Source organism: Barbus barbus, assembly GCF_936440315.1.
Source record: "Barbus barbus genome assembly, chromosome: 11".
Classification (NCBI taxonomy): domain Eukaryota; kingdom Metazoa; phylum Chordata; class Actinopteri; order Cypriniformes; family Cyprinidae; genus Barbus; species Barbus barbus.
Genome location: NC_136739.1, coordinates 28,154,804 through 28,170,624, shown reverse-complemented (window position 1 = coordinate 28,170,624; position 15,821 = coordinate 28,154,804). Strand labels below are relative to the sequence as shown.

The window sequence follows — 15,821 nt, the reverse complement described above, 5'->3', positions numbered from 1 at the left end:
ACAGAAGTCTAGTAACACTGAGGTGCACCAGCTAATTTTGTGTGCATTAGTAGAGGCCACCACGTTGATTCTCAATCGGTGGATGGTAATGCAGTCGAATGCACTTCTTGGTCAAAATGGTCAAAGCTTTCTGAAAATCCTATGGAGAGATTCAATGGAAAAATACTGGCTGCTAAAAAAAAAAAAAAAAAAAAAAAGTGGGCAAAAAAATCTTTTTTTTTATTAGTCATCGGGGTGGAAAATCTGGTGCTGAATGAGTGCGTATAACCGTCGCTCTTGCCAAGCAATGAATCGCTGTGCATAATCCTTTACTTTCCTGCTCCTAACATCTAAACCTGATAGAGAAATATGCACTGTCACACGAAGAAAGCTTTTGGATATCAAGTATGCTTATCGGCAGAAAATCTAAATAAGAAAGCGTCCGCTTCACTACAGATCCGTAATAAATGACGGGACCCTCCATTGTCAGTGGCTCTGAACAGAAGCGGCTGAGTGACGGAACAATCGAGGGTTAGATTTCCTCTGGGTTAACAACTCTTCCCAGAACCTTCTATTCACAGCACTGCTGAATGAAGACGATCGGACTCTGAGACACGGAAAGAACGCTGTGAATTTCTTCAGCCTTGAATCTGATCAGTCTACTTTGATCACATTCAAGTAAAGCCCAATGAATTAGGGAATGCAACATTTCTATGATAACCGACCGGTTATTGAGCACAACATAATTCATTACTCAGTTTTTTTCATTACCTTGTTTTAAAACACTGATCATTTTTTAGTGTTTTAAAACAAATGTAAATAACATTTTATTATTTAATGTTTTCAATTATTTAGCTACTCTTTTCTTTCTACATTTGCAATGACAAAGAATAGCACTTAAAGGCAAAAATTTTAATTGTCATCATTTACTCACTGTCATCTCATTTTTATTCATTTAGATAAAAGTTAATAGGGTCCAATGTAATCTGAACACCAACTTTCTTCAAAATATCTGCTATCCACTAAATATCTATCTAATATGAGTTTTCATTTTTAAAACGAAGGTAAAAACGAAAAGCAAGTCAATAGAAATAATTTTCATTATGTTTTCTGGTCATATGTACTTATTTTCAGGAGCATGTTGTGCTGTATGTGGATACATCTGACATACAGTATGTCTCATACATGTGTAAATGAAAAAATATTTTAATATTTATTTCCATAAAAAGCCATGTCAACCAAAATTCATTGTTTTTGTTATTTCATTGACTATTATATACCATTTTAGTCAGATGAAAACACTACAAAAGTCAAAACTAAAAGTTATTATCATCAAAAGACAAACAGCTGAACTGTGGACTGAATGAACTATCTGCTTGCTTTTTAATGCCATGCAAGATTCTTTTGTGTGCTTTTATAGCAAAAAACTATATTTGAGTAATAATAAATTGAAATCAAACCTTATCCTTTCCCCCCTAAAAATCCATCAAATAAATTTGGATCAACTTGATTAAAAAGTTAATTGTATCATTTTTTTCAATTGAATAAACAAAAAATAAAAAATCCCAATATATAAAATATATTTGTCAGCCAAAGTGCTCACTAGGGAGGGTTTCTGAATGAACTGAAGATGCAATATATAAATTCTGTCCATGTTTAAACCCTCGACTCAACAGGATGTGACCCTCATCTCTTCTGTGTGTGTCAGTGGGATCGTTCAGTGTGAGGGGCGCAGAGAGGGACGGGAAGGCACATGAACCGTTCACTAAGTGACACATTAGTTAAGGGGAGTGTGCAGGGTTCTGTGCTGGAATGGAGGGTTTCAGACTCGAGCACTCACTCATGTTCTCCTCCTCATCAACATCCATGGTGGTGAAATGCCTCGACTGGCCCTGCGCTTGCTGAGCCCCCGCCACACCTGACAGAAACAGACAGATTATCATTAGCGCTGTTTGCTAAAGTAAGCTAAATCACTATAATCATAGTTACTTTAGCTTAACCTTAGGGTCAATAATGTGGACAAACCCCTGAAAAGAAGCATTAAACATCCTACACAGTTTGTGCTACAGACATGAATGCAGACTCAAACCTTAAATCATGAGGCTTTTACTTTAGCAAGTGATTGAATTCATGATTATCACCTGGTGGATGGAAAATATTCCAGAGACTTCCATATATATATATATATATATATATATATATATATATATATATATATATATATATATATATATATATATATATATATATATATATATATATATATATATATATATAGGGTTAGTTTATTCATTGAAATTCAGACTGATTACCAGTTCGAACTCAAAAGAATCGACTCAAAAGAAGAAATCCTTTGCACGTGTGTCATCACTATAGGCTTGCGACTCATGAGCAAGTTTTGTTCTACACATAAGCAAAAACTATAGCATTACAGAAAATGTACATCTTTTCCATGACTGAAAAATATATGCATTATAAAATACAACCAAAACTGTTTCCGTGGGACCGTGGGAATATTATTCCATGTGTGACAAATTCAAGAAAACAAACACACTCCACTCCAACCATTAGTCTTACTGAAAATGACACTATACCAAAAGAGCTGGTGTTGCAAGTACCAAAGAGAGAGTATTGGCAGTCATATACAGTCTCTAAATAATGGCATCATGCATCCCGAGCTGCTTTAATTAGACAGGCAAGTGGAGCAGTGCGAACAAGAGGAAAACAAGAGTAGAAGAGAGGTGAGAAGAGGACAGAAATGAAAGACGAGAGCAGAGAATAGGACAGAAGAGGAATGAAACACCATTGACTGGGAGGTTAAGCCTACAGTAAGTGTATAAATATTCAGCAGGAGAAACTAATCTTTGAGAGAAAGGGCCGTGCTTGACAGGCCGTAATAGCAGGAGCAGTCTATTGTGACTTTAATATCCAATCCATAGGCTATAGCGAGGGGGCTTTTATACGGCCATGTGACACAGAGCCGATACGAAGAGCTTCCACATTAACTGAAAGAAAAGACGCGGTCAAGGAAATAATGTCAATATTTCTGCATTCACTTTCATACACACATTTTAAGGGTTAGTTCATATAAAAAATCTACATTTTATCATCCTTTACTCATGTTGTTCCAAACCTGTATGACTTACTTTCTTCTTTCAAGAAACACAAATGGTAAATTTACAGTAAAGGAACCTAAACAATAGTAAAAAAAATTGCTGATCAAATTCTTCATCCTCTATACAAATGTTATGACAAATAAGGATGCCTAAAATAATGAAAAGGGGGAAAACTATTAAAAATCTAATGAGGTAAAATGGTTACGCCAAGTCCTTAGACTTTATATTCAATTTCATGTGTGTTTCAATATTTAGATAAAAAATATTAAACGCACACATAAAACATAAAAAAAAAAATTCCCAAAAAAAAAAAAAAATACAGGGCAAAAATTTAGGCAAAAACTGACACGGCCATGTTATATCTTAAAATAAATAAATTATATATGTGAATATATAAATCATATATTTATATGTACACACACATTCATATATAATCTTATATTTATTATTTTATATATTTACCAAAATAATGTACATATTTCATATATTTTATTTTATATTTATACTTATAATTTATTTATAATGTATGTAATACATATACACACACTGTTTATACCGCACTGACTTCATCATGGTAGACAAAAGTTTTTCGAAATAATGTTCCAAACAAGATTTCGATTTTGTTTTCAGTTTTACAATCTCTGGGTTGTTATAGCATCTAGACATTTTTGCACCCATAAATTAAAACAATAATTATAACTTTAGTTTAGAAATCGAAAGTCATTGTCTGAATTAACTTAATATATAAGGGCCATAAAAAATAAACAAACAAAAAAGTATGATTTCATGGACTGAAGCATTGAGCAACACCTTCACCTATCAGTACTAAAGCACAGACACTCTATGTGAGATGGAAAGCCATGAAATCCAATGAAAGTCATTACAAAGCACACAAAGCAGCCAATCACAGCTCTCCGCTTTCGCTCTGGCCCATTCTTCATGGGCGACACTTTCTTAAGCTAAACTAAATGGTCTAATTAATCTGGTCTAATGGTGGGTGACATCAGATATGCTACCACAATTATTATCCTATTAAAGATTAATATTCCATAAGAAAATTGAAAAGAGTCAGGGGAGTGGTGTTGTGGGAGTATTTGTCTGAGTGGAGCTGAAATTTCAGCGGGCGTCAAACGGCTCCTTGATTTTCATCTCTCTGCTCTTTTCTGCTCTTGCTGGTCCACTAATGGTCTACGGTGTAATGAGCGGCTCCGAGACTCGGGCTCGTTTTGTGTCTGTCGCTTTTGATTTAGCTTCCTCTGCTGTTCTCATTTTGTCCATGAATCCATAAACAGCATTGAGATCAGCTTCAATCTACGAGTGGTAGACACAAAAGCGTGTAAGGGTATGGTGACGGCTGGATGTGTCATCTGCATAAAGCACAGGTGACTGGAGGGCATGAAGGTCACTGCCTCTGCTTCACTTCACGCGTATAGTGGAAGCGACTGATGCTGTGACTGATCACAGACCAAAAACTGGAAGTTTGAAGCCAACCTTAAAAATGAAGCATGAAAATAAAACCTGGTATAAATAATACTTCATATTAGGGATGCACGAAATTATCGGACTGATATCGGATTCGGCCGATAATGGCTTTAAATGTAAATATCGGCCTGATGTGAAAAATTATGCCGATATGTCTTGCCGATAAGAGGAATACATTAACTAGCTATTTTATGTATAGTTCATATTTATAAAATAAAAATCAAAAGTAGGGCAGTCGTGGCCTAGTGGATAGAGAGTTGGACTTGTAACCCGAAGGTTGAGTGTTCGAGTCTCGGGTCCGGCAGGGAGTGTAGGTGGGGGAGTGAATAACCAACACTCTCTCCACCCTCAATACCACGACTGAAGTGAGACCCTTGAGCAAGGCACCGAACCCCCAACTGCAATGGCTGCCCACTGCTCCGGGTGTATGTTCACTACTGTGTGTACACTGGGATGGGTTAAGTGAAGTGAAGTGACATCCAGCCAAGTATGGTGACCCATACTCGGAATTCGTGAATTTAACCCATCCAACGTGCACACACACACAGCAGTGAACACACACACACTGTGAACACACACCCGGAGCAGTGGGCAGTCATTTTATGCTGCAGCGCCCGGGGAGCAGTTGGGGTTGAGCTTTATTGTCATTCCGCTACATGTGGGGACATGCAGTGGAACGAAATGTCATGTCTCGCAGGACCACGGTGCTACATAAATACAGACATTACAACAATGAAGTAAAAAACACTATAAACCTATACACTACTAACAGATTTAACTATAAGTATACTATATATAGTATTTACCCTATACAAACTAAAAGGATAAAAAATACAACTATACGAATGCTTCACATAAATATTACCCTATACAAACTAAAAAATAGAAGATAAAAAATACAAACTATACGAATGCTTCACAAATACTGTACATGTGCAAAGAGAGACATTTGAGTCAGCAGCTGGTTGGGGAACAGTGCAGGATGATTTGTAGTGCATGGGCATGTAAACATACATATATTGCTGAGTTTTTTGTGAGATTGTGCACACGCAGCAGTGCGTGTAAGTGTCCATAGTGCACATAGTGTAAAGTGTAAGTGTCCATAGTGCACATAGTGTAAAGTGTAAGTGTCCATAGTGCACATAGTGTAGAGTGTGAGTGTCCATAGTGTAAAGTGTCCATAGTGCACATAGAGGAGAGTGTCCATAGTGTAAAGAAAAATAAGAATAAAATAAATAAAAAAATAATTAAAGTTCCATACAGTTTTTCTTTGGTGTGGTAAGGTTTGGGGTGGGGGGTGGTCCATGTTCAGGAGGTAGGGGTTTGCTTGGGGTTTCAGAGGGGGGCGGGGTGGTTTGAGTTCAGGGCTCTCACAGCCTGGGGGAAAAATCTGTTGAGCAGTCTGGTGGAGCGGGCTCTGATGCTCCGGTACCGTCTTCCTGATGGTAGGAGCTGGAAGAGACTGTGGGAGGGATGGGTGGAGTCCTTCACGATGCTGTTGGTTTTGCTGGAGCATCGTGTAAGGAAGATGTCCAGGATGGAGGGGAGAGGGGCACCGATGATCTTTGCAGCTGTGTTCACTGTCCGCTGGAGGGTCTTGCGGTCAGCAGCACTGCAGTTCCCGTACCAGACAGTGATGCAGCTGGTCAGCACACTCTCAATGGTGCCTCTGTAGAATGTGGTGAGGATGGGTGGAGGGAGACTTGCTGTTTTCAGCCGGCGGAGAAAGTGTAGGCGCTGTTGTGCCTTTTTGGAGAGTGACATGGTGTTGGTGGTCCAGGTGAGATCCTCTGTGATGTGCACCCCCAGGAATTTAGTGCTGCTGACTCTCTCCACAGTCGAGCTGTCGATGGTCAGTGGGGGGTGGTCAACGGAGTTTCTCCTGAAGTCCATCACAACCTCCTTTGTCTTCTCCACATTGAGGGACAGATTGTTTGTGCCACACCATTCAGCCAGCTGTGCCACTTCCTCTCTGTAGTGCGTTTCATCGTTGTTGCTGATGAGACCTACCACTGTTGTGTCATCAGCAAACTTGATGATGTGGTTGGAGCTGAACTTGGCAGTGCAGTCGTGGGTCAGCAGTGTGAAGAGCAGCGGGCTGAGCACACAGCCTTGTGGGGCACCTGTGCTCAGTGTTGTAGTGCTCGAGGTGTTGTTGCCGACACGGACTGACTGAGGTCTTCCAGTTAGAAAGTCCAGGATCCAGTTACAGAGGGAATTGTTAAGGCCCAGCAGGTTTAGCTTATTTATGAGCTGTTGTGGGATTATTGTGTTGAATGCCGAGCTGAAGTCAATGAACAGCATTCTAACATAGGGGTCTTTATTTTCTAGGTGGGTAAGAGCCAGGTGGAGGGTGGAGGAAATTGCATCGTCCGTAGAGCGGTTTGGACGGTATGCAAACTGGAGCGGGTCGAGTGTGTTGGGGAGGCTGGTTTTGATGTTATGCATGACTAGCCTCTCAAAGCACTTCATCATGATTGGAGTCAGTGCTATGGGACGGTAGTCATTGAGACAGGACACAGGTGATTTCTTTGGTACCGGTATGATTGTTGTGGATTTGAAACACGTGGGGACGACTGCCTGACTCAGCGAGGTGTTGAAGATATCGGTTAGGACATCTGTCAGCTGTGCAGCACAGTCTCTCAGAACACGGCCAGGTATGTTGTCAGGACCTGCAGCCTTGCGTGGGTTAATCCTAGATAGGGTCTTCCTTACGTCGGCTGGAGACAGACAGAGCGCCCGGTCGTTGGGAGGTGTGGGCAGTTTTTGTGCAGGTGTGTCATTCTGTATTTCAAACCGTGAATAAAAGTGGTTGAGTGCATCGGGGAGGGATGTGTCCTCATCACAGGCCTGTGGCGGGGGCTTGTAGTCTGTGATGGTCTGAATGGCTTGCCACAGGCTCCGTGTGTCTCTGCTGTCTGTGAAGTGGTTGTTGATTTTTTGGGCATATGACCGTTTTGCTTTTTTGATGCCACAGGACAGATTGGCTCTTGCTGTTTTGAGGGCTGCTTTATCTCCTGATCTGAATGCTTCATCTCTGGTCTTTAGCAGCCCACGAACCTCTGCTGTCATCCATGGCTTCTGGTTTGCACGTGTGGTGATGGTCTTGGTGACTGTCACATCATCAGTGCACTTTTTGATGTAAGCAGTCACAGTTTCAGTGTACTCATTCAGGTCTGTGTGGTTGTTGTAGGTGGCTGCCTCTTTAAACATATTCCAGTCTGTGTCCTGGAAGCAGTCCTGCAGTGCTGAGGTGGCATTGTCTGGCCATACGGTGATCTGCTTTTCAACCGGTTTGGTGAGTTTGAGAAGTGGTCTATATGCTGGGATTAGCATAACAGTGATGTGGTCGGAGTACCCGAGGTGGGGGCGGGGTTCAGCCTTGTAAGAGTTCTTAACTGTTGTGTAAACAAAGTCCAGTGTGTTGTTTCCCCTTGTTGCAAAGTTCACATGTTGGTAGAACTTTGGCAAAACTGTCTTTAAGTTTGCGTGGTTGAAGTCACCGGCTATGATGAAAAAGCCGTCGGGGTTTTTTGTTTGTTGTTCACTGATGGCGCTATACAGTTCACGAAGCGCGTCCTTAGCGTTTGCACACGGGGGGATGTAAACCGCAACGATAACAATGGCCGTGAACTCCCGCGGAAGATAGAACGGTCGACACTTCACAACCATAAACTCCACCAGCGATGAACAGTGTTTTGATAATACCGCAGCATTGTTACACCAGTCTTTGTTGATATAAACACACAAGCCACCTCCGCGTGTCTTACCAGACAGTGATGAATCTCTGTCCGCTCGGAAGTGGGATAGCCCGTGCAGTTGAATGGCGGAGTCCGGGATGTTGTCGTTTAGCCATGTTTCGGTGAAAACAAACACGCAACAGTCCCTTGCCTCATGCTGTGTAGATCGACCGAGTTGAATTAAGTCCAGTTTGTTTTCCAGAGAGCGGACGTTTGAGAGCATGAGTGTTGGAAGAGCCGGTCTTGAGGGGTTAGCTCTTAGCCTAGCTCGTATACCTCCGCGCTTACCGCGCTTCCGTCCTCTCTCACACCGCTTGCGACGCTGCCTTGTGCGGGTAGCGTCAGTAGGCGAGGCCGCGGTCTCGAGGTCCGGCTCCAGCAGTAAACAAAGGCCTCGTAGCTTCTCAGTAGCCGCCGGCGAGAGTTGGTGTACATAAGCGTTGCTGATATCCAAAAGACTTTGGCGATCATAGATGAATTCTGGGGTGATTTCCTTAAGAGTTAGCGGTAAACTGACACTATTTGGAGACGAACAAACGACATTAAACGACATAAAAGCACCGTCTTTGGGACCCGGAGCAGCCGCAGCGATCGATCGCGCCGCCATCTTCCCGTTCGGGAAGGTGGCTTCCCGTTCATGGTTCGGTGCCTTGCTCAAGGGCACCTCAGTCGTGGTATTGAGGGTGGAGAGAGCGCTGGACATTCACTCCCCCCACCTACAATTCCTGCCGGCCGGAGACTCGAACCCGCAACCTTCAGATTACAAGTCCGACTCTCTAACCATTAGGCCACGACTTCCCGAATGCAGAGCACAAATTCCGAGTATGGGTCACCATACTTGGACACACACCACTTCCCTTTCCCTTTTTTATTATTTATTTTTATATTTATATAAAAATCAAACCCAATATATAAAATAAAACATATCTGAATAAAAAAAAAAATGCGGTAACACTTTAGTTTAGGAACTAGGTTTAATTCTCATTATTAACTAGTTGCTTTTTTATTACAAGCATATTGGCTGTTTATTAGTACTTATTAATAATGCCTTATCTGCATGACCGTATTTTAGATCCCTTAATCCTACACATACCTAAACTTAACAACTACCTTACTGACTATTAATAAGCAGTAATTAGGCATTTATTGAGGCAAAAGTTGTAGATAATAGTGAGAATTGGTCCCCTAACTAAAGTGTAACCAAAAATACATAAATGGAAGAAACTAAATCAGTCATTTGTGCCACATCTGTCTCTGTTGGGATGCTACCTTAGAAGCCAGTTCAGTAGGTGTTGGACCAGAGTCACAGACTTCAGAGTAACCACTAGAAAGGTGTTGACACTGGAACTCAAGCCATGTCACATTTGGCTTGTTTTTGTGGGCTCTGAGGGCAGCGCGAGGAGATTACAGGATTTCCTGTTAGCACAGCTGTGTCATGTCCCTCCATCTCTGAGTACACAGTCCAGAGACAGTTTAACTAGTAGCTGGACACACAACAGTTCATTAATGTTACTAGACAAACACACAAACAGAGACCAGCATCTGCTGTTTCAGAGGATCCCGAAGCCAGCTTAGGGCTTTTTAAACTCCCAGCATGAATTTCTTAGTGCATCATATCAGGACACTGAGAGCAAGTGCTTCTGCAATAACAGAGCAACGGCAATCCAATATGAAACCAAAAAATAACAAACCTCTGCTCATCTGGCTGATGCAAAAGTGCAAGACTGTGAAATACAGTTATCTGGGAGTTGTACATGCACTCTCTGATTTGTTTTTCATTCATCTTGCATGGCTATGTGGAGGAGATGTTCAATACATCTCTCTCTGTGTCTGGCTATAAGACTATAAAACTTTAAACTCTAATTGTCTTCTTTTAAAAGATAAATCAACTACACACACAATCCACAGAGGTTAGGAAAGACAACCATTTGAGTTCAAATTATTTTCATGGTTTGGGCTCTTAATACTTGAAATTCTGTCATTATTCATTATGTGGTTATTTTTCGGTAATAAAAATAGAAATTTCTTAAAAAAAAATGTATTATTAAATTTATAAATTTATTTAGATTTATTTCTTACATACAAAAACATTCATACTCAATGGTTCATAAGCCATTCAATAGCTAGATGTGAGGAATGGAGCACAATTGGGCCACTTAAATTATTCACCTTCTTGTATTATTGAACTAGCATTCCGCATTCAACATATTCAAAGTGACTTGCATTACATTCAAGATATACATTTTATCAGTTCATGCATTCCATGGGTTCGGTTTCCAGGGAATGCATAAACTGAATAAAAGCATTTGTCAATGCATAAACATGTATGGAAAATATAGATAAGAACCAATGGCATTAATAAAGGCAAAATTTTCAGTGAATATTGATTTCAAAATTACAGTCCATTTCCCACACAAAAATAGTGCTATCAAACTATTAATCGCATCCGAAATACGTTTTTGTTTACATAATATATGTATGTGTACAGTGTATATTTATTATGTATATATGAATGCATACACATACATATTTCAGAATTTTTTTTTAATATATTAAATATATTTATTTATAATACAAATTATATGAATATAAATACAGACATGTAAATATTTTCAAATATATATACTGTATGTGTGTGTATTTATATATATATACATAATAAATACAGAATACACACATATGTAAACACTTAATTTGGATTCAATTAATCGTTTGACAGAACTACACAAAATACACTTGAATGAGGGTGAGTAAATGATAATTTTTACAAACTGTCCCTTCAAATAATCTGGATTCAGGCAGATTTACTGAATAGAAACGGCTGTTTTTGTACCTGTCACTGTAACTTGAACAGTCTTTTCATACAACTGGTGAATAGTTTGCACCATTATTTTATGATTACATTTCACATTATTTCTTAAAACATATTTTGTCACAGATAGTAAGCTTAAAATTAATTTTTGTAAACCCTACACTTCTGCTATACATCGGCACACTGCTTACACATGCAGTATGAATGCAGTACCACTATCCATATAAGCACCAAAATTAATTTTCACCACACAAGCCTAAGGGAAGAGGTGAAATCAAACTCACACAGGTGATATTTTCTGGTTTGCACATGGCTTCAGTGGAAACACACATAAAGAGGTGATTTAGCGGCATGTTTGGCATTGTAATTACCAAAAGCATTCCCCGCTCTCAGGTCTTATCTTTCAAAGATGCGATTTAGAGCAGACTGATGTGCGTTTCGGAATGAAAGCATGTTTGACGAGCCATGGGCGGCTCTTAATGAAAGAGGAAGAGAAGAAAGAGGGGGCTATTCACCCTGAGAGTCTTTAATGCCATCAGTGAGCTCCGATTCAAATGAAGACAGATCTGCAAGAGTTCAGATCTCTGTGTGAGTGGCTTACAGGACACAGACATCCATCCGCAGCGTCAACATCACCGCCAGATGAGGGTAAGGGCATTCACCGTGATCTGCCACTTCAGAGCCCACTATGTAATTTCGGCAAAGTGGCCTGTGGCTGGTATTGACAGACAGATGAAAGGTAACACGCCCAGGACACTTTGGCCCAAACACCTGAGAACATTCTATCATCGTCTTTAAGTTTAACTGCAGCTGTCATGAGTCATGCTGTTACAGAGAGGCAAAAATAAAAAGAGAGATGGTCCCGCATGTGCATTAAATCACATCTATTTCCACTAAACTTAGGTTGTGACTAATTCACGAGTACAGGGTGATTTCCAGACTTTGAAAAGTTGGTCAGGGTAACAAGAAGACTTTACCAAAAAAATCTTGTTCTGTGCACTGAAAGGCATAGAGAAATGATATTGTATTGGAGCATTGGAGTATTTTCCATTTGCCTATCAAGCAGCTAGAAACTCTCACTTTCTATTCACTTCTATTGTAGCTTACACCCGAAAAATAGTATAAATGATTAATTAAATAATAAATGACATAATATTATAGAACAATGTAATAAGAAATAAAAAGTAACAATAATAATACAATATATAATACTGTATAATTATATAGTATGTTAAAGTAAATACACACAAATATATAAATAAAATGTAGCTTATACTTTTTTACATTCATGTGTGCACGCGTGTACGTATACAAATGTCTCGTACTTGAAAATGAAATCTATTTTACATAATCAAGTAATATAATAAAATTATAAAAAATAATTATTTTATTACTCAAACTCAAATGTATATACCAGGGGTGACCCCGAATAGTCAACGATTCGATGCTTTGATAGGAGGAGCCTGATTCGACTCCCAATCTCACAGTCGAATATTCGCAGGGTATTATGATCATGCCATTTTGGCTATATGGGGGTGCTCAAATGTCTGATTTCACATAGGACTACCAGTTTTCTCCCTATAAGTTAATATACAGCCTATTATGATAACGCTGTAAATAAGAATCTGAAAAGAAAGAAGCTTTAAATATTTTAACGTGCGTGAATAAATCCAACCACCCCTATAGATTTAAGTTTCACTTCCCATTATCGGACAGAGGAGCATCTTGGAGGCAGGGATGTAAAACTTTAACTCCACTCAAACTGACAGAGTAAAAAACAGGTATCAGGGTACAAGTGATTTCAAAACATTTCAGCTGGTTTATATGTATATCGTGTATTTGTTACAGAAGTAGGACTCGGACAGAGAGATGGATTAATTGACAGGTATTTATTGACAAATACCTGAGCAACAAGGAGTGAGACAGGTAAGTGGTTATCCTGGAGGTCTTCGGTAATCTGGAGAAGTGTTAACTTGAGTATCTTCTTTTGACAGGAAACTTGGAACACGAACTGAACACACACCTCACCAAGATGGCAGACTGGGACAGAACACAGGAGCAGACTGACTGGGGATCGCTGGAGAACACACTCGGGAGGAGACACTGCAGGTAAGTAGACAAGGAGGTAAGTAGTAGACAGAGTTGTGATAGCTATGGCAGTCCTCTTCGCATGAACGAGACCGGACCCTGGAGTGTTGTGAGGTGTGTGTATTTGTAGCCATGTTGATGAGTGAACAGATGACGTGCAGGTGTGCTCAATCAATGGCTAGGTGAAACCAGGTGCGTGCGAGCGTCGTGACTGGTGGAGAACAGACAGATCCGTGACAGTTATCTCGTATAAGATGCATAAGGTTGAGTTATGCTGCAGTAAAGCGTTTCATTGTACGATGATTATCTCTTCAGTGCCCAGCGCGAGCAGGACAAACAACAATAATATTAATGACTATGACTGAGACTGTCATATACACATAACGTTATAATGAGAGCACTATTGTAAAAATGTTGTGAATTCTTAGGGTTTCGCTGAAGTTTAATGTTAACTATCTTTTAATCAAAACACAAAACATTATTTACCGCGTTTGTCTCTGCGAGGCGTCCGTTACACATTTTCCCTGTGTGTTAACATCAGTAATTATGGAATGTCTGACTTAACTCTTGGTAATGCATTTTGCCCCCAAACATATGATTCGACTATCAGTTGACTATCGGCAAGATTCGAAAATTCACATTCAACTATGAAAATCCTTAGTCGAGGACACCCCTAGTATATACTGTACGTATTGTTTGTGTGTGTGTGTGTGTGTGTGTGTGTGTGTGTGTGTGTATATATATATATACACACACACACATAAATACAAACATATGTACACGCACATATATATATATATATATATATATATATATATATATATATATATATATATATATATATATATATATACACACAAATACACATACATATATATATACTGTTATATATAAATAAATGCAAGAAATGTAAGAAAAGTAGTTGAAATGTTTTGCCAATTGCTAGAGCAACTTAATATATAAATTTAAAAGTAAAAGCAAAAATAAAAAGCATTGAATAATGCGTTTCTTATATTTATTGCATTTAAACACGTCTATGAAATATTGTATTACTGGACTGTGTAAAAATCACAATGCTGAAAAAGCATTTTAAGTAACAATGTTTGGATTTGAAATCAAAATAATGGATAAATGTTGTGTCTGTAGTAAACAGCCACGGATCAGTTGCAGACTCCTGTATGAATAAAAAAACACTATAAAAAATTCTACATAATAAAAAGAAGGCTTTAATCAGATCGGTATCGGTGATCAGATCGGCAGATACTGCTTTCTGTGATTGGCCTCAAAAATGAATCGGAGCACCCCTACTATGGATGTTAATATAAAACGGGGCATTGTATGAACTTACTTATGGATTTTTTTTTTTTTTTTTTTTTTCATTTTGGTGCATAACAGTACAAATTACCTTTGTAATTACCTTTCCACATTAGCTTTATGGAAAAGGCCAACTAGGACATTCTACATTCTACTCGACATGCTAATTTATGTATACCGAATACTCAAGGAAGGAATGAAGGATATTGTGAAAAAACCAATGCACTTAATATTCATAAACAAGTGCCTCTAAATCTTAACCACATTAGTTACTCTTCAGCATGCACCGTACACATTTTCTGCATGTACTGTATGAAAGTGTATGGGCCTCTGTCAGCGTAAGTCAAACACAAGCCCTCAGGACAAATAAATTCAGCTCTCCAAATAAATTTAATAATACTGCTGCTGATATGAGTTCCTGCTCTCCGCCTGCCTGAACGCCAATTACTGTGCTCTAATAGAGTGCCGGGGGGCAGGGTGGCCGAGAGCCCAACGTGTATCAGCAGCAGCTGATGGAACGCACTGCTACCACCAGACCAGAGACTTCAGCACCACGGACAGGGCTTCAGCTATTAACCTATGCACAACCACAGACCAATGACCTCAATTCCTGTAGAAGACACACTCGACTCAGAATGTAGTACATAACATCTGCTTAAGTTCATTCTGAAAAACTAACATTTTCACAAATAACCTCTTTAAGAGTTTAGATAACAGATACAGAAACAAAAAACTGTGTTTGCATCCAAAACATGGAAAATACTGCCTTCTTAGGTAGTATAAGGAGGTGGAAAGGCATCAGGTTCTTCTGGTCAATTTTATAAAGAAGAATTATTATTTTATAAAGAATCCAGCACTGTCTAAAAGTCTAGTTGACACTTAAATTAAAACGGCATCTGTCAAATAGTATGAAATTAATCATTAATCCATAAATGTTAAATTATTCCTTTCTTTTCACCTCATGATTTCATTTCTACTGAGAAATAAGCAATGGGGTCATTAAGCATGACCTTAATTTTGTCAAAAGTTCTGTTATAAATTAAATAATTAAATAATAATGAAACACTTCTAAAAACTAAAGTTTATATATATCGCAAAGAATGAAATGAAACCACGAGAGCAGCAGGAGATTTGAATCTCATGGCAGACGCGCCCAAGAGATGATTTGCCTTGTGATTGGCTGAATGTTAGTTCACTCAAATCTAAGTAACAAATCCGAGAATGCGGGTGGAAATTTTGACAGTGGGTCAAAAAAGGGCAGGGGGCAGAATCACCTGTTTCTAATAATGC

The 15,821-nt window shown here is 39.2% G+C and overlaps 1 protein-coding gene across 1 annotated transcript in view; it reads right to left on the bottom strand.

Moving 5' to 3' along the window:
- Positions 1 to 15,821, bottom strand: part of LOC306876848 (double-stranded RNA-specific editase 1-like) — a 173,236-nt gene that overhangs the window by 24,531 nt on the left and 132,884 nt on the right. The window contains exon 4 of the mRNA XM_079428278.1: positions 1,820 to 1,897. Within this exon, the coding sequence (XP_079284404.1) occupies positions 1,820 to 1,847 (28 nt within the window). The 5' untranslated portion in view covers positions 1,848 to 1,897. The remainder of the gene's footprint in view (positions 1 to 1,819; positions 1,898 to 15,821) is intronic.